Source organism: Platichthys flesus, chromosome 4, assembly GCF_949316205.1.
Source record: "Platichthys flesus chromosome 4, fPlaFle2.1, whole genome shotgun sequence".
Lineage (NCBI taxonomy): Eukaryota > Metazoa > Chordata > Actinopteri > Pleuronectiformes > Pleuronectidae > Platichthys > Platichthys flesus.
Genome location: NC_084948.1, coordinates 17,958,520 through 17,983,300, shown reverse-complemented (window position 1 = coordinate 17,983,300; position 24,781 = coordinate 17,958,520). Strand labels below are relative to the sequence as shown.

The 24,781-nt window shown below is 42.9% G+C and overlaps 1 protein-coding gene and 1 long non-coding RNA gene across 3 annotated transcripts; one reads left to right on the top strand and one right to left on the bottom strand.

Moving 5' to 3' along the window:
- On the bottom strand, positions 1-8,814 carry LOC133951446 (uncharacterized). The gene is made up of 3 exons (XR_009920455.1): positions 8,676-8,814; positions 817-871; positions 1-235 (listed from the first exon to the last, which is right to left on the bottom strand). It is a non-coding gene; the product is annotated as an uncharacterized LOC133951446 (long non-coding RNA).
- egln2 (egl-9 family hypoxia-inducible factor 2) lies at positions 8,695-22,588 on the top strand. 2 transcript variants are annotated; one of them, XM_062385373.1, is made up of 6 exons: positions 8,695-8,977; positions 9,496-10,987; positions 18,384-18,503; positions 18,818-18,954; positions 20,205-20,272; positions 20,381-22,588. In XM_062385373.1, exons 2-6 carry the CDS (start codon positions 9,701-9,703, stop codon positions 20,431-20,433), a joined length of 1,665 nt encoding a protein of 554 aa, XP_062241357.1. In that variant the 5' UTR covers positions 8,695-8,977; positions 9,496-9,700; the 3' UTR covers positions 20,434-22,588. The 2 variants fall into 2 exon arrangements, with proteins under 2 accessions (XP_062241357.1, XP_062241356.1); XM_062385372.1 differs by having other exon boundaries at positions 8,695-8,981.
- Positions 22,589-24,781: the final 2,193 nt, after the last annotated feature.

The following is a 24,781-nucleotide window of genomic DNA, read 5'->3' as shown; positions in this document are numbered from 1 at the left end:
TTGCAAGCATAAAAAAAATGTATTTTACATAAATAAAGGTATAGTTAAGAGGAGATTTGATTAATTTGCTTTCGGACCTACTTAGGGGCGAAAGCGGCTGCGGCTGAGGGGTAGACTGGTCGTACTCCAACCTGAAGCTCGGCGGCTCGATCCCCAGTCTGACCCATCTGCATGCCGAAGTGTCCTTGGACAAGATGCTGGACCCTGAATGGCCCCCCCATAGAATAACAAAGTGCTGCGGATAGATGCACTGTATGAATGTGTGTGTGAATTGTTGAATGTAAAACTGTACTGTAAAGCGCTTTGAGTGGTCATCAAGACTAGAAAAGCACTATATAAATACAAATCCATTTACCATTTACTTATATCTTTGAACAATATGGAAGGTCAAATTTGAGCCTTAGTGCACAGATTGATCACATTATCCTAAAATAAAATAATAAGAAAAGGAGAGTGGTCAGAGCAGGAATATAACTAGTACTTTAATGTAATTGTCTTTTAATTTTATGTTTGTTTCACCACATCTTTTATAAAACAACTGTTTATAAAATTTTATAAAATCACTACAGATTGTGGAACCTGAATCCACCATGAACCATAAAATTGGTAAAAAAAAAAACAGACATGACAGAAAATGTTAACATACAAAATTCATGAATGATACATAATCTGAAATACTTTAGACTCAGCAAATCCTAATGTGCTGGATATATGCACAATGTACGTATTCAGCTATTTTTATATATAGTAGCCTGTACAGACAGACAGACACCTATGCAAAGGCTATACACATAAATAACACAGGACACATCCTACCTGCCATGATTCAGCAGGTTAGAACACGCTTCATCCCACATCAGCATAATCCTATCTACAGCAAAGGAATCATGTTAATGCAGATACACACCAGTGTTCTGACTTTCATTCATCTGTCAGTCTTATTCTCTTTATTGTTGGAGGTATATATATACCGTATATATATATATACCAGCAACAATATAGAACATGTATGTATATATATATATACACATGTTCTTTTTAATAATCCCTGAAACTCTGCCAGGGTGGAGTCAAGTTGTTCAAATCACCATTTATAACAATGTTAGACAATTTAAAAGTGTTCATGGATTCCATATATGCCATCCTGTGTGTTAATGTGTATAATTATGATGCATGAAACGGACAATAAACTCATTAAATACATTTAAAGGAGGCATAAGCGTGACTGTAGTTCTGTTGTGAAGGACCATGCAGATGCTGAATCTACTGTGACAGTGTCAAATTGTGGAGGTAATATCAGAGGAAGTTTGAGGGACAACCAGGAGTGTGTGAAAGCTATGTTGTGAAGTTATCTGACACATACTGATACCATATAAAACCCTGTGTACAGACCCAATAGACTGACGTGGATGTGTGTGTGTATATGAGGCAGAGAGATATATGTGTCCTGTGTGAGGATGAGTGAACGTCCTCTTACTGGGGGTCTTTTGTCTTCTCCAGCCCGCTGGGACCCAGGAAGACGACGCCCGTCATACCTGATTGTTTAGTGTGAGGAGTATAGAAAGCTGCACAGGGGTCTCAGATCTGTCTGTCTGTGTGTGTGCGTGTAAGCATGTGTGTGTGTGGGGGGTGTGTGTCTGTGTGTGTGTGTGTGTGTTTTGACAGTGGGGTCTTTTACAGGCAGCCAAATCTTTGATGTGATGCACAGCTGACCCTCTGGTCGCTCTCACGCTACTGTCCCCAACACAATAGGAGACTGATGTTTGTATACGCACAAACAAACACACGCACGTGCACAAGCTTACACATACAGACGTCATCCAGCTCAACACTAAATAATTCTCTGTGATGTATATCTTGTGCAGCAACAGTATATATCCTGAAATGGATACTTCACATTCAATGAGACAAACATTTTTATCATATTATTGAATGTATAATGTCCTTGACTATACTTACTATCAGATTACACCATGGTACTATACCATACTACACTAAACCACAGTGCACTACACTAAACCACACTATACTATACCAAACCATACTAAACTATATTATAACATCATACTTTACCATATCACACCAAACCACATACATTTGTCTATACCACACCACGCTATGCTACACTACACCAAACTACACTTTTTTCTTAGTGTGCATCAGTTAAGTTGCCCAACATCTTTGACTTGTGTGCTTCTTTTAACGTATCTTAATTATTTATATGTATCATACTGTGCTGATAAGGTTACTGCAAAACTGGGTGTGGCCCAGTCTTCCTGAGGTGCTGTCCAGGACAAACCATTTTCTGACGGCGTGAAGGCCTCTGTGGACCTGTGTGGAAGAGTGAACATGTGGTAGTTGATCTTAAACATAAGCAGGTTACTCTACATACTTATACACCCAGGGGAGTGAATAAATATATATATGCGTCCAAAACAATGATAAAGTAAAAACATGTACTGACTATTACTAGGGAGAGCGGGGTAATGTGAGACAATTTTTACATTTGCTCCCCTGTAGGCGAGCTAAAATGATATATAAGTATCATTTACACATTTCCCATTAATTCAGGATGTTTCCTAGCAATGGAAATGATCAGAATGTCTTCAGGACAAAGGGCAGTGAAAATATGATTGTTTTTTAAAAAGTGGTCTTGTGTCTCACTTTACCCCAGCTACGGGGTAAAGTGAGACACTTACTTTGCCACTTGAAAACAACCATTAACAACACATGTTGTATTAGTTAAAATCCTGACAGCTAGATTGACACACATTCCAAAACTAATATCGGACTATTAACAGAATCATGGGGATTGGTCAATTAAGCACATTTATGATTATTATGATTCATGTGATCTCTTGCACACCCTAGCTTACCTGCACATTGTTTCTCTGTCCAATTGGCAGGGACAGGGATATTGTTTTGCTCTGCGTATTCAAATGCCAGTTCACGGCACTTAACTGGAGCAAGGCCATGGAACTGGTCAGCTAGTTGTTTCAAGTGTTTGGCAAGCTCCTCCTCCATCTCATCTGTGAATATTCTCTTTACCTCAGCTACTGCACCCCAGGCTACTGATTTTACTTTCCCCTTCTCTTTTTTCTTTATGAATCTTTTGAGGGTTGTCTTATCAATATGTCTATCCCTTCCAGCTTTTCTTAAGGACTTTGTTCCTTGCATGACCTCAGCGGTTACTCTCTCCATCCTGCGAGGGGTGTTTGGCCCCAGGTTGTCTTCCTGGTGTAGTTTCTTGGCATGATGGCTTTTCTACAATGTTTATGACTAAAATAAAACATATGTAATGTAATATTACACTAAAATATGTTTAAGACTAAACTTAACTTGTGCTTCATGTCTCACTTTACCCCACAGCCAACATTTTAGAAAAAACAACATCTCTTAGCAATTCCGGCTAATCTTCAGCTAGCATCAGTCACATGGTTTTATATGTTGGAAGTTCATCAACATGTATGATTAAAATTTTTCTACCTTAATCAATTTGTTTTGACACAACAGTTGATTAAGTTCAAAGCAAGAAAATTTACTTTTACATGCAAAAAACACATTTTTGTGAAAAAACATCCTTTCCACAGCACCAGCACCAACTTCTCCTTCATGGCAAGGGGGGAATGGGAGGGGCTTGAAAACATAATGGTCACATGACCACAAATGTATACCGTTGCCTATATACAGGGGGTGTTTCACATTATCCCGCTCTTCCCTAAAGACTTTGTTCAGTGTATTAACCACAGTGAAAGTCACAGGTGGCTTTTGTCAAAATGTGAACCTGGCGAGTTGGTCAGCGTTCCGACTGTAGCGATGCCAAAGGATAAGCAGACTCTCAGACAGTACTTTTCCATTAGAGGGGTCTTTGTCATGTCAGTGAACTCAACTGAGATGCACAGTGACAGAGAAGCAGACTGAGACGTCACGTGTCTCATCTCAACGCTCGGCCCAGACACCGATGGAAGCATATGAACTTCACAGGGCACTTTAGAAAAGCGCAGTGTAGACAGAGCAGGTTTGGCTTTTTTTAACTGCACAGAGAAAAATCCTCTATATCACTGAACTATTTTAAGTAAAGCTTGTGGCACGGTTGATTCCAAACTTCCCCTGTCGTTCCACTTCTCTGGCCCCTATGACTGTCTCTCCTCCCTGCGATCTTTCACTTTCTTTACCCTTTGCCTTCATTTCCTCAGGTTCACTCGACGAACCCACTTTGTCCTTCCTCTCTAACTTGTTGTGCATTGTCCCAGAGTGAATGATCCAAGGACCTTAAGGACCCTTTTATAATTTGTTGTTTAATACAAATTTCTGACTTTTTTTTGGTAGCACATATTATATTAATATTAATTAATTTAATTAATGTTCAAGCAACTATTGCTGCTTTGAACGCTTGTCTCTTTTGTATTTAGCCTTTTGTTCTTTGCTCTATGAGCAATGCTCTTGACAACGTGCTGGGACACAATCATTTCCCAAATTGGGATCAATAAAGTACATCTATCTATCTGTCTTATTTTTGAAAGAGAGGCACAATGATGCAGGTTTGATGGAAACTGTTTTGACGTAAAGAGCTTCCCGTCTCACCTTTTCCTCTCTCGCTCCACGTTATCCTCGATTCTTCTTATATGACAGAAAAACAAATTATCCATGACACCCAGGCACTGCTGTCTATTTCTTTTTAAGTTTTCATCTGACAGGCATGACCTTCATCATGTGTGCTGTCACGCATCCAGCTCCACTGGGTATTTCCTTCTGCCAGTAAAACATTTTAAAAAAAACTTGAATTTCTAATGTGCTATTTTTTAAACATGATGTGAATGTGCTTTTTTTGTTAATTATAATAATTTCATGAAAAAATACATATACATTGATGTTTTCAATTGGCCAGACTAAAATAATCAAGTCTCTACTTATAGGCCTAAACTATGTGTCGACTCTTTGTTTTTCACCCGGCTTGACTGTTGCGCTGTCAACAGAAATGAGGGTGCGCTATAGAGAGAGAGGGAGGGAGAGAGAGATAGAGGGACAGAAGGAAGGAGGAGGAGGAGACATGTATACGTGCAGAGCTGCACTGGTCCATGTTGCACAGTCTGGGGGATTTCAGCCAGCTGCGTTGGGAGCACTGACCTTGGCAAAGCCTACATTGTTTTTCAGTCCCTGGGACAAACAAGTGTTGGATACGAGTGTCAACTGCTCAGTGGACAAATGATTTACTGACATTAATAACCAGAGAGAAGCTACTGCATGCAAACATTGCTGCACTACATTGAACAAACTCACAAGAATACCAATATAGAACCAAAAAATGTATACAGCTTTTTTTTTCGCTTATATATGTACACACACACACACACAGGTAGGTAATTCTTTACACGTCATTATGTTAAATGTGCATTGGAAGTTATTTTGAGGGGACACACCACAATGTACCAACACCACAGGATACAGGATGGGAAGCTGTCGGGGTTATTCAATGTGGCGTGTGTGTGTGTGTGTGTTTTCAAGCTTATTCCTCCCTATAGTTATGCTGCAGATTTCCTTTTGAACTCCTCGTACGGGGGAGCCCAGATTAATTTGGAGGCCACTTGTTTTTCTCTGACCGCTGCTTTTGTGTGGATGACATTGTTGGAGTCACGAGCTAATGGCTAATGCATATGTGCGTGTGATTATATGTGTGTATGGGTGTTATATCACCACTTATGTCTGCAGTAAACAAGTCAGCGTCAAGTTTCTGTGCCAAACACTTAATATCTACGGTTCTCACACCACCTCAGGCAGTGCGGGAACTCGGTTCACCACAATCAAAGCCAAATAATGAATCATCTTTCGTCTCTCCCCGGCTGAACACAATGGGATCTTTCTTAAGATGTAGTATCTGACTGCTCTGGTTGCTGTGCAGGGGCAGGCCCTCGGAGGGGATCTTGTTATGTCTGGTCAGCTTTACCCGCCATGTAAGCTGCTGCATGACTTGAAAATGAGCTCATTGAGCAAATATTGAGAGGTAAGATTTTCCTTTTGCTTCTATAAGCACGCTGCGCCTGAGCAGGGATCAACCTCAGGCCAACTGGGGAGGAAAAGCTGTATCAGAGTCAAACCAAACTTCCTGGTCACGTCCTGCTTTTCCAAAACATCAATAAAAAACTGTCACATCTCTGTCAGCAACAATAAAACATAGTGTGGGCGCTGTACATCCTGGTCTGAGATTAACTCCCAATAAAACGGTAATAAAATGACCTTTGATAAAACTGCATGGTGACTCCAGCCTTCATGGCCGTTCCCTGTTGTCCTCATGTGGCAGATGCACTGAGATGATAAAGTGAAACAAGACAGATAAATCATTTCACGTGCAAGTTCCCCATTTGCCAAACTTTATATTATTCTTCATGCTGTTCTATAAATATTAGTTCCTATTTCCTGTGTTCACCCACAAACCAGAATTAACTTTTAATATAAATGATTGACACACAGTTAGTGATGAATCATTGGTAGTTTCCTGTGTGATTTTATCTCCAAATCTGTCTCATTTAACTTTGAAAGAGTTTTTTACTTTCATTTTCTTTTCTGTTAAGTTGTGGATGCTTTTATTTGACCACCCCATGTCAATTTGTTATCTTTTTTTTATTTGATATCTCTATTTCGATATCTTGATTTTTTGGGGATTTGTTAAACGCAAAAACAATCTACTCTTGATCATGATGACGAAAAATGAAAAAACTTAATGAAACATTGCCTCTGTAACTGTTACATTCTGCCATGCAGTAAATAAAGACTCAGCATCTTGACCAAAACACGATCGCTTCAGCTCGACAGATGCAACCTTCAATGGTTAAATAAAGTCTGGATCTGTGACTGTGAAGTGGTCTTTACACGACCGAGGTCAATGACTCGACAAGCATGGGACCAGACACGATCGATCCAAAGCCTGATGGGTCAGTTAACCCCATCTTCTCTTCAGCTTCGTCCCTTGGTCCTTCTGGTTAACCCTCCTCCCCATCAAGCAAACTTCTGAAAACAGTTGAAAATTACCGACATTCAAGGATCTGTCTGATCCCAATATATAAAACTGTTCCACGGTTTTGTGACTCAAATAAAAAAGGCCCACTCACCCTGACTCATAACATAACATATTGTCCAAAATGTCAAACTATATATAAACTGTCTGATTAAGCCTACTGCTGTTTGTACTGTGCAGTTAAACCCTCACTGTGGGTGATAACCTAAGCCAAGGCTCAATGAGTTGTTTTATTAAAATACCATTGTATCCTCACTTACAGAAATAGCCCATGCATACCTGCTCACATGTGTGAGAGCCCCCAGTGCTCCACAGCGCCACCTATAGGCTGAGACAGGGCTGCAGTGGACGGACGGATGGACGTGGCGAGCAAACCTTGTGTCAATTCTCTCTGTGCCTAATCCCAGTGGGTGAGGCGCTAATCCAACACCCTAACCCCTGGTCTGGCCTTATCACAGCACATTGCCTCACTTCCTCCTGCTACCCAAACATATATGTGGACAATGATGTGTCGAGTGTAAGTAATGATTAGTGTCCTGGCTGGAATATGTGTGACATCATGGACTCGGCAACAGACACATCAAAACTTACACACTCACAACACTGATTCAAGTGGCTTGAAACTATACAAACAACATACAGATAAAGTTCAATGAAGATTCAATTAGACTTTTAAATTCAGGTAAAAACAACTTAGCCAACGGATGACTTAGACACTAGACTTTACCCGGAGTTTGCTTTTGCACAGACGCGTTCATAACAGCAACTCAGGCGAAAGGGAGGCAGGAAGTAACGTCTTCACTCCGCTGCAGAGATCACGACTTTCTCGACAACACACGTACACCAGTGACGACACTTATCACCACAACTTCACTTCACATCTTCGGTGTCTTCTACGTCTATGACGATGGTTTTTTCACCCCCGAATCATCAACTACTCCCATACCTTGCTCATCTTTTGTACAATCTGTAATATATATCGCACATATTTTACGTATTTTTACATTTTATTGAATAGCGGTTCACTTTCGATTCCTGTCTTTATCTTTCTAGTACTTCCTTCTCAATTTGCTTTATCTTACCCCTGTTTTATTCAACTTAAAGATCCAGTGTGTAAGATTTAGATGAATGGGATCTATTGTTAGAAATTGAATATGAAATAATATAAGTGATGATTTCATTTGTGTGTTTTATCCAAATTATACAAATAGCGGTCTTCTTAACCCTAGAATGGGCCCTTTATATTTAACTACTTTATTTTTACATCGGGAGCGGGTCCTCTATACGGAGGCATCCATGTTTTTCACGGTAGCCCAAACTGGTCACACTAAACAACTTTTAAGTTCTTATGACAACTGGAGGCCACCACAGGTTCTTTGATGGTTAGAAGGGATGGGGGGTGGGGGTGTAAGATGAAAAATGACACTTCACCACTCAATCCTACACACTGAGCCGTTTGTTATGCACCAAAACACCAAAAGCAAATTCATCGTATGTTGAAAAAGCGAAACTCAATAATAAATCTGATGTTAGGCCATTATGAGTGTGTGCGTGTGTGTAGCAGAAGTGATCACGTGGCTTGTTTGCGTGTAAATGACAGGAGGAGGAGGAGCGAAGCGAGAGAGAGAGAAGAGGAGGTGGAGACAGGAGAACAGACACTAACCGGCGTCCCCCTCTCAGCGACACAGAGGGGAGAGCAGTGTGCTGGTCTCATTGTCCTCGCGTGGCTCCGGTGGGTCGCTCTCCCTCCCTGCGTCCCGGTGTCCGGTGGAACGCGTCCGGGTCCGGGCACCGTCACCCTCCTCCACCTCCTCCGCCTCCATATTATATATAACCGAGAAGGAAACTGGATGGGACGCACCACACCACGCACACACACACGAGCACGGGCAATCCCGGAAATAACATGCGTACTCTCAGCCTGTCACGTACGCTCACGGAGGACTTGCATCGCTGCAGGCTCACGTAGGTAAGAACTGGAGCGGGGAGTTTCACCTGGATTCATGTTTGTTTTGGGATGTAAATCAATCTCCTGTTTATTCTGCAATGTGCATTTGTACTGAAATAATACATTTTGTGTGATTTCCTTCTCACTTGTTGTGGAAGGAGCCGAGCTGCTAAGTTGGTGATCAATATGCAGTAGAAGTATTTCAATGTTGTAATTGTAATCTTATGTTTAAAGTAGGGATCTTAATGATGTAGTATTACTATTAGTGGGTTTAAATATACAGTAAAAGAAAGTTTATCTTCCATGATAATTATTAAAAAATCAGCTTTGAATATAAAATAAATATTGCAATTGAAAATGACTTAATTAAATAATTGTATTTAATATCGTACGGTTAATTTGTGTCCTCCATACTTGTGACCTGTTTTCAGTATTTGTATTTAAATACATCACAGGTATTTTAAACCATAAAACACGGTGGATTGACTGACTGTGTTATAATTGGTCCAGAAGTGATTCATCTTACTCTCCGCAGGTCTCACCACAGCCTCCAGATGTTTGGAAACTGGACACAAATAAACATCCAGCTGCTCCAGAGGTTTGAGTGAGACTCGGTGAGGAACAAGTGGGTTGGGACTCGGACATGAAACTTCTCGTCTCCACTGTGTGGCTCCGCTGCTCAGCCAGAACATGAGGCGAGGACGTGAGCTACGTGCGCACCCAGCTCATGACGAGATGAAATGGAGAGCTTGGGACACACGGACCTTTTAAACCCGAGCTCCTCCCGCGGATCCGACGCAGCCTCCGCCCCGCAGCAGCAGCAGCACCAAGGAAGGACGAGCGGCCGAGCACCGGCAGAGATCCACCGCGCGTACCGGGCGGACATGGGGCTGAAAGGCTTCTGCGCGCCGCCGATGGGGAGCCCCACCGCCGCGGAGCTCCTCGCGGGTCTGGCCTCTCAGACCGACTCACCTGGGATCACCGCGCCGACCAAGCAGTGCAAGACCGGCGTGCCGCTCTACAACGCCGGGGTGGTGTCTCCCTCCGCCACCGTGGAGGGCAGCCACGCAGGCGTCACGGCGCACACGCCGAGCCGTTACCCGCCACATGTGATGGGGGTTGCGGGTGTAACTGGTGACCTGGTTTACCCCTTCACCAGCAGGGCCTTTCTGGGGGAGAACGGGGACCGGACTGGTCATGAGAAGTGCCCTGTAGCGATGAGGAGGATGAACGGTGACCTGAAAGTCAGACAGGGGCAACCACAGAAACGGAGGGGTGGAGAGATCCGGGACATGGAGACTCTTAATGGGCTGGTGGTGGGGTCACCGGGGTCACCAGGGTCAGGGGGCTCTGGGAGTCCTGCATTTGCCCCCAGAGACTTGGACATAAAGAGGAGATGGTTGGCAGAGGGAAGCGTGGCCCACAAATCTGCAGAGGACCCCAGGGTGGCACGAGCAGTCGCCCCACTCACAGCCACCGTCAACTGCAGCAACAGCTCTCATTGCAACCAAATGACTATCAGTCGAGTGCACTGTGTCCCCCCCCAGTCTCCCTTCACCCACCCTGCCCTTCACACTAACCAGCACAATGGACTCAAGATGGCCTCTTTGGGCTCGCCATCTGCACCCAGCCAGACCTCATCCGTGGAGGCCAACTGCATCCCGACCATCCCACCTCCCACAGGGGCCGGCTGGTCGGCTGAGCGCATCGCCCAGCAGTACATCGTCCCCTGCATGAAATACTACGGCATCTGCGTGAAGGACAACTTCCTGGGCCTTCAGCTGGGCAACAGGGTCCTGGAGGAAGTGGACGTCCTAAACCACAGCGGGAAATTCAGTGGCGGGCAGCTGGTGAGCCAGAGGAGCATCCCCTCAGGGAACATCCGGGGCGACCAGATCGCCTGGGTGGAGGGACACGAGCCCGGCTGTGAGAGCATCACGGCGCTGATGGCTCACATCGATGAGGCCGTCATGTACAGCGCCGCCAATGGACAGCTGGGCGACTGTATCATCAATGGACGCACCAAGGTGAGAGCAGGCCCATGAGGGTGGGGACATGGGGGAGAGGGGGGGAGGCAGGGGTATGTTTTCAAGCGACATGCCACAGTAAACAGGTGGCGGTGTCAGGCTGACGACATCATTGAATTTTCGGCATGTGGCCGGATCTGTCATTATCTGGTCTGCTCCCGCTTTGCCTTTCTAATGTCAACAAGCAGGCAAATACACACACTAACACACACACATACACTCGTACTACAGTGGGAGAGTGAACAGAGCGTCAGGTAGGATGTCAGGATGAGCTCTGCTGTGTGTCTGGCACATGAGGGAGGCTGTGGGAAGATCCTTCCCTCGAACCAGGCTCTGGGTCTGTGCCTTCATACCACTTGTACCCAAGAGGGAAGAAAAGCAAAACACTGGGTCCGTATCTCCTCTGTCATCAATATAACTCAGTCTTTGAAGAAGTTCTCTACCACTGCTTTGACCTTTACACACACGTCAATTGTGTGTTTGTTTCCTTTATCTCTTTACATGTAAGCCACATGTACATACCAGCACATATCTCCGACCCTGTTAGCATTAATGTGGATATTTTGCAAAATCAAACTTTTCCCTCTGCGTTTGACCCTCACGTCCCTTTTAAAACAGAGAGACTTAAATAAATTGCCTGTGTAATGAGGATGTACCAGAAACTACAACAATTATATACCGTTTTATATACATTTCGTTTGCTAGGTCTATTTACAAGTTTGCAGCTAAATTATGCAGGACTGCCCAGCATTCCTAAGCTCCTGCCACGGCCATTTATTTTTTGGGACCACAGCTTTCTTCTAACCCTAACCCTTAATGAAGGTTGTGTGTACTGAGGTTGTTTCATACACTGCACACCAGTTAAGACTCTGCGCTAAACTCTAAAGGGAATAGCCATTTTAATCCGTTTATGTTGAAGTCTGCAGACGACCTGGCAGGAATTTAGTTTCCTCTGTCCTGGACACAGTTGTGGACCTTGTGTCCAGGACATAGACACCCCCACCTTACCCCTCCAAGAAACACAGTCTGGTTTAATCTTCATCCTGAATCTCTTTGTACCACCTCCCACTTTCCCCTGTAACATGAAGAACCAGTGAGGAGGAAAATTGTTGAAAAACACTTTAATTAATTTAATTTAAAAAGCTTCTAACTGTCGCTCTGTGTCTTTCTGTGTGCAAGTGTCTCTGTATTTTTTCTGTACAATTTAGTTTTTCAGGATCTACCCTACTTTCATGGCCTTTCTCCCTATCAGCCGCGAGTTAACCATTACATGCCCGGCTAGACAGTTACCCAACATGTCCTCGGTGTGTCCACAGACCCCTTGCTTAAGATTTAAAGTAGCACAGATCCAGACGATGCAGATTTGGGTGGGCTCACACTAAAGCTTTTAAAAAGTGGTAGATATGGTGTGAACTTTTTTTGGTGAGCCAAGGTTTACCTCAGTGCTCTGTGGATCCATTACTGAGGCTGCGGAGCAAATATGTGTCCATTATTTTTGTAGCACAGTGGCCCTTCTTCATATTTAATGAAGACACCTTCATTAACAGATGTATTGAATTTCTCTGAAACTATGTGTAGGTTGTGGGTTCAATGATTGATAATACCATCCACAGTTAATATCCCCCTTTCCTCATAATGTAATGTCCCGACGGCCTTGTTCACCCTGTCTGTGTAAAGTCACACGTAGCACCTTGCCCTCTCTGCACGTCTAGTCATTTACATAAGCTTTAGGCAGATTTCTAACTCAGGCCGGTGGTGTCTGCTGCTCTTAAGCAGCCTTTGCTATGAACGTGGGCTGACTGTGCTGCTGTCAGGTCAAAGTCGTGCTGCAGCCGGAGCTCTGCCCAAATGAAAGCAATCCGGGAAAGTCTCTCTCACTTCTCAGTTAGACAGACTGCTTGGAGAAACATTTGAGGACAAAGATTCATGAAGAGCTAAATATAAACTGTATTGATGCAAGTTTCTGTCATATGTTTGTTTTATAGTTAAAATGATTACGCAAAAACTACTCAACAGAGCTCCATGGGATAAAGTGGAGGGGGGGAGCATGACCGAAAGAAGAACAAGTTGAATTTGGTTGCGGATCAGGGGATGGATCCAGTCATTTGTTTTCACTTTGTTTAACATTGCGAGATATTTTTCAACATTTCCTTGATTTCTCCCAGAATAATTAATAGCACTAAGGCATAAAGAAATCTAGTATTATTTATATATATATATAAACAACATTTTTCGGCTGGGTGCTCGTGTTGAGGAGTGCAGGAGATGGGCGTAGTGATAGATCCGGAGTGTGTGCAGCTTGATGGAAGGTCACTGCGTCTTTTCCATCCTACTCTTTGTCTAATGAAAATGAACCTGATTTCTTCATTACATCATTTCCCTTCATACCACTTAATCTAATCTCCTTCTCCTTTCCCCTCTATCCTTTACTTCACCCCCCTTTCTTCTTTGTCTTATCAATCCCCTTGTTTGCTTCTCGGACAAAATATTTCCCCGCCGTTACCTTGGTAACACAGAGCTGCGCATTGTGTATAAAAGAGATGGAGAGAGAGAGAGAGGGGCAGGCAATGCCCAAAATACTGCTTCACCACCAGAGTCTAACTCCTGCTTGTCGGCTGCAGCAGCAGCAAGGCTCTGCAGCCTAGAAATGATTACAGCTTTAACACGGTGCAAGGTGGTGGTGGGGAAAGTCTTGTATTTGTGCATAGATGGGAATAGGATGCATGAAGGAGGAGGAGGAGGAGGAGGAGGTGAGGGTGGGGGAAAGGGAGCGAGGAGTGGGAGGACGGCGTTGAGCAAGAGCGAGGAGGGCCGCTGCAGCAGGAGCTTCGTCACAGCGAGTATGTCTGCTGCAGCGGCGTGTCCTCAGATGGCCCACATAGAGCTCGGCAGTGCCGCCATGCAGGCAGGAGTCAGAAGTCACATAGTAACACACACACACACACACAAACACACACAGCACAGCAGGAGAGCTAGGAGCTAGCTCGTCTGGATGAGCAGGATAGATGGACAGATAAATGTAGCCTTGTTGTGCTAATTTAGTTGAGGGTAAAACCGACCCAGTGTTTAAAAATGCAGACTGTCATATAATCATCACTGGTTAGTATTTGCCACCCAGATGATATAATGACATGATTTGTGTCTTATTTGTTGAATTCTCTCCAAGCTGCTGGGGATGGTTAGGATTAGTATACCGCATGGTCTTTGTCACCTAGTCTTCCTTTTGGTGTTATTTTTATTTCCACTTTTATGTGACGTATAAAGCTTTAATGTACATCTATACAAGATTTATAGATTTTCTATTAATCTAAATAAATGATTAAATTATCCCGTTTTGGAAACATGTGAGAGAAAATGCAAGTATGTATATAGAATATTGCACACACACGTACACACACACACAAACACACACACACACGTTCACACACACACACACACACACACGTACACACAACCAACGCCTAACGTCCATTGATGACTCATGCATAATGAGAGTCATTTGGAATTCACAAGAGCTGAGAACATTTTCCAACTTTTTTAATGTGCGCATATGAAATAACTAACATATGTTATATTGTATTATATTAGTCAGTGATATTACCAGCAAATATTTAAATGGGCGTATTGGTTTTGACTTCAGAATGTCAGACAGACACACACGCACACACAGACACACACACACACACACACACACAGAAGCAGCAGCAGAATCTAGCTGAATGTTTGGCCCATGACGAACCAGGAAGGACGGCACAGATACACACTGGGAGTGACGATGCGTTTTCTTCATGATTCAGTTTCAATCATCAAGACCTTTATCACCCTCTCTTAATAATCGCTGATCTTAAGTTTGGTCACACCCCGTCGTCCAGGTCGCTTATGACTAATCAGCTGTGGTAAAGAAGTTTGTTGACACAATTTGTGACTCGGCTGGTTTCAACCCCAGAGATGGTAAACGCCTGTTGTGCTGATTCATCCTGAAAGAAGGTTTCCTACCCTCACTGACTTTGGAGGTTTACAATAAACCACGATCTCTCAGGGCTGTGGTATTTCATTCTGAGCCTTTTAGTTGTCGCTTGAGGAAAATACTGTTTGTCTCGTTCTCTTATTCGGGTCAGATTGATGACTTCTGAAGTCTTTGACCTCTTAAAGTCTTTTCTTAATGAAGCCCTTAAGCTGCACATTTAACTCACTCATAAATACCTCTGTTTCCTACACACGCTCTGATCAGGGGCTTCCCCTGTTCCTCCTGATGCATTTTGATCATAGTGCTTTTGTTTAAAAGGATTACAGAAAAAACACTGGATGATTTAACACAAAACTTGTAGGAAAGATATGTGTTTGTCATATCTAGGGTCGGATACAGATCAGGGGGTGGATCCAGAATTTGTTTCTTGAACATTGCAACAGGGCGTGGATTTCTTGATGGGAAATGTTATTTAAGGAACTGATATCCATGAGTGTGTGACACTTTGTGCAGTTTGATGAATTTAAGGGGACTGCTGGGCCTCTGCAGGGGAAATTGCCATTCTAGTTAAAGATATAATATATGATTTAGTGTCCTAAAGCTAGTGTTGGTAATCCTGGACATGCTAGCAAGAGCAGGCAATAGTTAGAATGAAAACTACTAATACAATTATTTTTGGGCTATTATGGCTGCCAGGACACAGAGAGGATTTCAACAAGCAAGATAAAACTGTTTCAGACAAAAATAGCAATCATTATACATTCAAACAGTCTATAGCTCTCAAAGACCTTATGTCTGCTTCATCTTAAATCTCTGTAAGTGTCGGTTGTATGATTGCAAAAATGACTTTTTATGAGCTATTAACCCATTTCCTCATAGGTTTAAATTTTCCACCGTTTTTCTATCGGTCTGCCATCATCACAGTTCGCCAGCAACATCCTCATCTCTGTTCTTACCCCTGCTCCATCCCGCACACACTCCTATCCTCTTTCTCACTCCTTCTAGTGCCTGTATTTGTTCAGCCTTATCAACCCACTCTCTTCTCTTCACCATCTCTTATCAGAATATGCGTGCAGCATTGGCGTTTGTTTTTTGTTCTTGTCCGGCACAGATTGTTCTGCGCTCCAGGGCCATCACCTTGACAGTGCGGGTATCTGCCCCGGCGCTGCCAATAGGATGTTAATAACGGTGCCTGGCAGACAGGAGGTTGGGGCCAATTAGACTTGAACGTACTGTGGGCAAAGATCTCAGCAGAGATGAAGGAGGGAGAAGAGCTGAGACGACAGACACGGCAGATAGGATTCGAGACGTGCTGTGTCACGCTCAGTGTCTGTGTGTGTGAAGGAGAGTGAAACTGTGTGGGAGTTTATGGAGTTATATTTCTTGCTTAGAACAAATCTCATAATTGTCCTAAATTATTTGTCTGTCTTGTGTAAGCTTTGACAGAGTGTGTGTGTGTGTTTACGCTGCAGGCTAGCATGAACATACATTTCTATAAGAGAGAACTTGTCACAACAAGTTCCTGTCTGTACCAACGGTTGTCACCCGACATGACGGTGGATCAGTTTTTTAACATGTGAATTGACAGAGAAAACAGCAGATGACTCTCTCCAGTGTACTGAGAGATATTTTGCATTATTGCTCTGTCATTTTGAATTCAAATTCAATCAAAATGCCTTGTATGCGTCTGTGAGGGGTAATAAATGGGTTGGGTGCATTGCAAACCTCGTAAGACACTTTCAAAGCCAATTCCTGAGAGAATTTATTTTCTTTTTAAGATATTCTTTGGGCGTTTTAGCTTTTATTGATCGGACATTCTAAGCCTGAACATTTGACAGAGAGTGATGACAGGCGTAAAAGGGCCGATTGGATCTGATCCTGCGGCTGCCTGGAGACTTAAAATGACAACCCATAACCACTAGAAATCAAAATCATATAGATCATATAGACGTTTCTAATGATCATTATGCACATACACATATTTCTCTTCAATTTTTCTTTGTGTGTGTTGAAATGTTCATTTTGACACAGCAGGTCTGGTTTTCAGCTGAAGCCCAGAGCAGAAAAAGGTCCAGAGGTTAATGAGCTCTGACTGCGAGCGTTGGTCAGTAATGAGAGCCGACACTGGCGACTGAGCAGAGTCACACGCAATCTGACCAAACTCGCCTGACTGTGAATGAGGAGGAAGGAGAGGAGGAGGAGGAGGGGGAGGAGGTGCATCGCAACCCCTGAATACAGCCAAACAAAACTGGCCGGTCACTTTTATTGCACAAACAACACGGGGACAGGAGCGTTTGTCTCCGGAATCTGTGCGCGGAGCGCTCTTTGCTTTCCTCGGGGGGGTTCAGACTCTCACAGTGTCGCACCAGAGCTTAAAGGATGGTCTGAGACGAGTTCAATCGATAGCGCAGCAGAGCAGAACCTGTTAGTGATGAGTTAGTGTCCCACGGCTGAGCTGAAGTGATGCTCTCACGTCTGATCCTGTAACTTTTGCTTCCCAAGCAGAACAATATAAGTCAAGACAGGGACAGTGTCCTCCAATCGCTCTCAGGCTCATGTCAGTCTGTGAGGGAATCAGCTGTACAGCTTCCTTGCTCTGAGCCTGAAACACGAGCATGTTCCTGTGGCTCAGACTCACACACACTCCCGCATCTCAGCCTCCAGCGCGCAGACGTCAGGCAGGGGAAATACCAGCGCGAGGCCCTATTGTTTGAACATGGATACAGGACGATATCTGCAGATCGTTGAGTAGCCGGAGTCGAACGCTGACGTATTTCTCTGCTGCTTCCTCTTGTGTGTGTGTGTGTTTCACAAATCACATTTTGGAATGTGATGCTGAATAGACGAGAAGTCCACCTGGGGAAAGAGTCTGCTGTGGAGCAGTGGGAAAGCCAAATGGCAAGAGATGGTTTGATGAAAGAAGAAATGTAAACCAGACTGTTGGAGAGATTCAAATCTTTTATCCTCCTTATACTGACTGAGACTCTAATAAGGGTTGGGCAATAAAACGATATCAATCATTTGTCTCATCAATTTATATTTTCATCAATATATTGCTTATGCGTTCTGTAAACACAGTGAGGAGATATAACAAATCATTGATCTCCCTCAGATTTGTAATGGTCTTGAAGCGTAATTATCAATATTGACTGACAAGACATTATTTAATCTTAGTGTAATATTTGGCAATATCGTTCAAATTTCTGATTGGTCACCTGTAGCTCTTTACTGGTCATTGCCCGCACTTTGATTTCTCATCTTGTCAAATAGACCACGACACAATTCACTTTTTATTAAAGTCGTCTGGTAAAGATGATAAATATCTTAAGTCGTGTTGTCGAAACAGTTTTTGTAGTGCTGCATGAAATGTATTTTAATAGTCAGAATTGTTCTCAAATTAATTCATTTTCCCATTTCTTCTGTTTCTAGGCCATGGTTGCCTGTTACCCGGGTAACGGGGCAGGGTATGTCCGCCATGTTGACAATCCGAACGGTGACGGTCGCTGCATCACATGTATCTACTATCTTAACAAGAACTGGGATGTGAAGGTGAGTTTATTATCAATATCAGTTCAATTTACATTATTATTATCTATACATATGTTAATTATTAATAGTATTTATAAATATTTTTATAAATGTGGATCATTGCTGTCTTAAATGACATCATAGGTTTAAATGTGCATCTGATATTATATCACTTTATATTATTTTAATTTATACATTAGCAAATTGATTAAAACCACAAATGCTCATTGGCACAAGAAAAATAAAAATAAAATGCATATTCTGATCCTAGGGGAATTAACACAATTCATTATTGCTGACCCTGTTGTGTGTTTTGTGTGTATTTGCCTTTGTAGAAACAAGGAGGGTTGTTGCAGATCTACCCTGAAGGTAAAAATGTGGTCGCCAACATCGAGCCTCTTTTTGACCGACTGCTCATCTTCTGGTCCGACCGCAGGAACCCGCACGAGGTCAAGCCGGCCTACGCCACTCGGTTAGTAACCTGTCTATACAGCAGCACACTGCAACACAACCAGATAGACAAGTACACACTCTTGCATTCTTGTAGAGTCATCCAGTTAAAAGGAGGTCGAATTACAATTTATTTTGACAGTTGTATTGTAGAGAAACAAGGATCTCCACTTGTATATAATCTCTCTGAGATAAAACTGCTCTTCACATAAACAGACTGGTACAAGCACTTGTGAACGTATCATCAGTTACATTACAAACCTAAGCAGTCCATTGAGGACGCATGTCCTTTCTCCTGCATCGCCTCATCCCTCCCGTCCTGACTGCTGGGGGGCGAGGTGGGGCTGCAAGCAGGAAGTATGTGTTTCCTGCGGGGGATGTTGGGAGGGAGAGGGGAGGAAGGTTCGATTGCACGACTCGTGCTGAAGAGGCGCAGACATGAGAGACAGGAATAAACAACACAGCCCCACAAGAGACGAGAGACTGCAGGAATTAACTGTCTGCTGCCTGAGATATTTACTGTCCCAGACAGTTTGCTGTTTGCTCAACGACAAGATGTTTTTTTTTTTAAGCACTTGTCTACCATGTTGCTTTAAAAAAAAAATGTAATTACTATGATTTTATTTATTTTCTTTTCCCCCTGGAATATATAGAGGGGATATAATGATCAGTATGTTTAAGTTTACAGATTATTTAAACATTAGTGTAGCAGAATATCAAAGATGGACACATTTTCTCACACAGACAAGTCAACAGAAAATGACCTGGTCCTTATTTGGCTCAACAGCAGAACAATTTCTCTGCATAAATATCTGAGGGGCTCAATTTTTTGATCAAGGAGACATAATATGCTCATATTCAGGATCATAATTGTAATTTGTGTTATTACTTGAAATGGTTTACAGGCTCTAATGTCCTCTTACTGTTCATTGCTGCCCCTCTTCTTTTCAGCCTCTGTCTGAAACACTTGATTTTAGCTCACGTCTTTTAAAGACTCCGCGCTGCTGATTAAGTCCAGTCTGCTCTGATTGGCCTGCTGGCCCACTCAGTTGTGATTGGTCAAGCGCTTTCAGCATTTGTAAGAAATGTCGGTCTCCTTTCTTGCTTACAAGTCACGCTACTAGGTTTGCATTACGAAAATGTGGGATATATCGTGATGTTACATTATTTTACACAACAAGACATAAAACATCCAGTCCAGAGTTATATCATGAATCCACAAAAGATGCTAACTCTTAGCCTTGTTTCCATCCCTCCTCTTGTGTGTTACAGCTATGCCATCACAGTCTGGTACTTTGATGCCAAAGAGAGAGCAGAGGCTAAAGAGAAATACTTATTGGGTAAGCTCCTTCACAGTCATAGTTTTATGTCCGTTTCACTCTTAAACTTGCTACAACTTCATATTGCATGTGACTAATACGCTCTTTGTCCATTGCTTGTGTCCATAGCGTCGGGACAGAAAGGTGTCCAAGTGCCTGTCACTCAAAACAACAGGACATAGACGTCTGTTTGGTGGAGAGCACTCTGATTGTTATGTGCCTTCCAAACCCGCTGATGGACGTTGTGATGGTAAAAGGGAGATGCTGTTAAACTGTCAGTCAACTCTGCAGCTCCACGCCACTCTGAGCGACGTCAGCTCTCAGATCCAGGGTTTCCTGCCATTCGATTGGCCGGCTGCTGATCAGAGATACAGCAGATACAGAGCACAACGCGCTGGATTGAATTGTGGCAAAGGTGAATGACGCATCGTCATAACTGTCTCAGCCTCACTGAATCATCCATGAAGACATCAAACTGAAAAAAAAACAGACTCCTTGATTTCATTTCGTTTGGGTTTTGCCTGTTCTGTTATCAGCGATGTTGTGACTTTTTATATTTGACTCTGCTCTGGTGTCAGTTTCAATTCAGACACAAGATGCATTAAATGATCCATCAGAGAACAGGGGGTGAAAGGAGTAGTGATCAATGAACTTGTATGTGAAAGACTTATTTCCCCCTTGACTGTGATTTGGTCCCCTTGTCTCATGATGTGGGGCAGTGTGTGAGTGTTTGTGTGTGTGTCTGTGTGTGGTCAGTGTGAAGACAGAGACAAGGAAGTCACCCACAAAGCATCAAGTCATTCTCATGAGAGCCACCATGATTTAGTGGCGCTTGTTCAATCAGTCCTGGCTCAAGCACGAATCCTGAACATTTCAGGGACGGTTACTCTCATTTTTATAATTTGCATGAGTATAACTTTACACTTAGATTGTACTCTGTGTAGCACAGCAATTATATGCCATGCTTTGTTTCAGGACATTCTTACAACACCTGTTTGAAAATATACAAACTACAAATTTTGCATCAGCCTCAAATTTGTGCCACTAAAGCCCTGAGAACAAAGCATGAAAGTTTGAGTGGTGGCAACAAATGAACCTTAACGACACAAAGGCAACATCCACACTACTATGTTTTTCAATGAGCTGCTAAAACAAAACGTCCGGAAACGCTGCTAGCCCCGTTTTAGTTTGAAAACTCCGGTGCTGCGTTTGACAGGCAGGCATGGGCATGTTTGGAAATTATGGCGTAGCCACTCACATCCGCCTGCTGATTGGGTATTCCTGGTCACTACATAGCCTTCGCTGATATGACATGACCCCCTTCTAGAATAAAACAATCTGCATTAGCCTCCAGTGGAGAACGCAATATGGATAATCTATTACGAGCGTAGCTGACCCTGTTATCTTTGCTAACAGCTGTTGCGCAGTTAAATTCAGCGTTTTACAATGATGCTTAACGTGTGAAGGAGATGAGCTATTATTCGAGCAATCTGCAGCACAGATTCATGCTCAATGTATGTGACTGGTCATGTGATGCGCGTGTTATTATGGACGTGAATGAAAATCGATACAGAGCCAAAACGCTTTTGCGGACCAGGGAAGAAAATGTAGTAATATGGATGTAGACAAAGCTTTTCTACATCCTTGGTGGGTAGCGCTTCCTGTTTGCCTGAAACACATGTCTCCCACTCGAGACAAGAGGTGAGCTGACCATCGGCAGGGGTCAAAGCAGGGTTTGATGAGTGTGTGTTGGCTTGTTTGTGTGTACATGCCTGTAAGGAGATTTTAGCTCAGCTCTCTCCAGCTCCTAACATGATGGAGACTGTGTGTATCACCAGTCAAAACCCAGAAAGGATGGTGGACAACAGATCTTTTTTTTTTTTTAAAGGAACAAAAATGACAACATTCAACTAAACATTACTCATCAATCAACCTTTACACTTCTAAAGCACAGAGTTAAGCATGTATGTGAACTGCAGGGTCGAAACAGTTTCCTGCACATGTGTGGGATTGAGTCTTTGTGTATAAACGTGTACTTGCACATGTATGTGACAAATTCCACTGTCTTGAAGAGGGTCGCAGGTATTGACTCGGTGTATGTTTGATTGGTTAAAGAGAAGGTTATCTTTAAAAACAAAAAAAAGCACTTTATTGTTTGCAATGCCATGTGTGAATGATAGAAAACCAATATAACTTAAATGTAGATTAACGCCTTTTATGCTGTGGATAACAAGGTCATTCAAATGCAATAGGAACTAAAACAATGAGAACAAATGGAAATTGTTTGCATATTCTTTTTTGATTTGGAGTATTTAATTAAAGCTGAATGTTTTGGTACACAGAGTGTGACTCATTACTGGTGGAAGATCTGAACCTCAGTGGACATGAGATCATGCAGCACCAGACACTAGATCATCAGGCCCTCATGAAACCACATTAAAATTGCACATAAATAGAAGTTCCCTAAATATGAGTGATGTTTTTTTCTCATCAGGGGCCATTCAATATTTGAGAAAGTAAAAAATCAGGAACCACTGATCCACACCCACATTTCATGGCTTCTTGTAGGGAAATGCCCCATCGCTCCACATAATTTCATGATAATTGGTTGAGTAGTTTTTGTATAATCCTGTGAACATACAAATAAACAAACTCAGACAAAATGTTCACCACCTTGTGAGGGAACAACAATAAATCTCAGTCACACCCCACATAGGAACCAAGTCTGACTGTTTATATGTCATTTGGCCTTTTCCTACGGTGACTATGTGGGACTAAGTAGAGTTATTTAGCAAATTTCAGTAAAATGTCCTGCGGAGGATCATCTGACAATTGGGTCTGGATTCTCTTCACAGTTTGTAAGTTTTGAATCTGTTGGGTGTCAGAAAAATCATCATCCCTCCCACCCTCTCACATTGGCTCTTCCGGACTTTCTGCAGACTTTATACAGAAACTCTGGAGGCTCTAACTTGGACATTTGCCGGACACACACGCCTCTTACAGAGAAACTGCGGAGGATCTCTGGAGTTCAGTGCATATCTCACAGAAGCTTTACTGCGTCAAATGAGCCGTCATTTGTAAACCTTGAAATTTCAGTCACCCTTTTCAAACAGCTCACAAATTTGACCCAACATAAGGCCAATGTAGTAATACTAAATAATGACAATAATGATATTAACGATAATAATAATAAGCCATCCAATCCAAGAAGTATATCCATAAAGAAGACTCCTACCAAGCATTTGACCCTGGTGCTTGACAGATATGGAAACTATCAACACAAGCCAAGTCTGAAAGTGGCTTGTGTTGTTCCAGTGATTCAGACTCTCCATGAATAACAAGGGAGAGACTATGATGAGAAGCCTCTGCTTGTGGTTTTGCTGCAGAGGGAGAATCAGAGCCTTGTGTCCGGTGCTTGTGTTTGGTTGAACTCCAGGAGCTCTCCATTAGGTTCTGTTTGTGACTGGTTGGTGTTTGATAGATTTTAGCTCCACTCTTGTCCCTCTGGCAGCAGAGGTTCGGGCAGTAACATGGCAAACACTTGTCTGCTCCTGTCTTCTCCCTCCACCCTGTGGTTGGTTTCTGTCATATCAGTCAAGGTCTAATTCCACTTGTAATGTCCTGTTTAACCACCAGAAGGCAGAGTGGAACATGGAAAGAATCATTTCTCTCTCAACTAGACAGACAGAAAGACAGACAGACAGACACACACACAGACACACACACACACTCACACACACACACACACACACACACACACACACACACACCAAGTTGTGTCTCCATGTTTTCAGAGGACACCACACTGACTTTACATTCATGTCTTGTCCACTGACTTTAGCCTCAACCATGACTGCTACTTTCCTGACCCTGGCCCTTATTCAACATATTCACCTGTTTGTCCTAATGAGGCAAACAAGTCCCTATACTGTAACTGCGTCATCAGACTCAGGTATGAATGAGACGTGGAACACCCACAAGCCAACACACCTGAAAGCTCATCCAGCATGTGTGATGACGAGTCAACACAACAACATGTGCTCTTAACATAATGGAAACACTGTTATTGGGTGTGTTGACTATTATGTTAAGAGCATGTTTAGAGGTTTTTGTGTTGAATTGTCATCACAACAACAATAATGGAAACACACCCAATATCGGTGTAATATTTTTCCACCTTTGATTTTCACACTCACGTCACAGTGAAGCAAATCTGCAGTGCAAAACAAAATGCAAATCTGTGATGCAAATTAAGGTGCGACTCCTCCTTGAATTCCTGATGCAGTGTTGCGTTCAGACAAGAAGAAGTGTTGCATTACAGAACAACATGGTGAACGTGCACCAACCAAAACACAGGTCCCGGCGGTTTTCTCTGAAAGTGAGATTAATAAGTGGAATCCTTTTGTTTTTCTGTCTGTGTGAGCCGTGTGAGTGTTTTCATGTGTGACCGATTTGGATGATGAGCGCACATTTTTGTCTTTATTGAGGAAATAGCAAATATATCACAACATCAAAGCAAAAACAGCAGCC

What these genes read in the sequence shown, in the direction of transcription:
- egln2 (XM_062385373.1), top strand. Translation starts at nt 9,701, where the DNA reads ATGGAGAGCTTGGGACACACGGACCTTTTAAACCCGAGCTCCTCCCGC. An exon ending in TCATCAATGGACGCACCAAG is followed by an intron (nt 10,988 to 18,383) that starts GTGAGAGCAGGC and finishes TTCTGTTTCTAG; the next exon opens with GCCATGGTTGCCTGTTACCC. An exon ending in ACAAGAACTGGGATGTGAAG is followed by an intron (nt 18,504 to 18,817) that starts GTGAGTTTATTA and finishes TTGCCTTTGTAG; the next exon opens with AAACAAGGAGGGTTGTTGCA.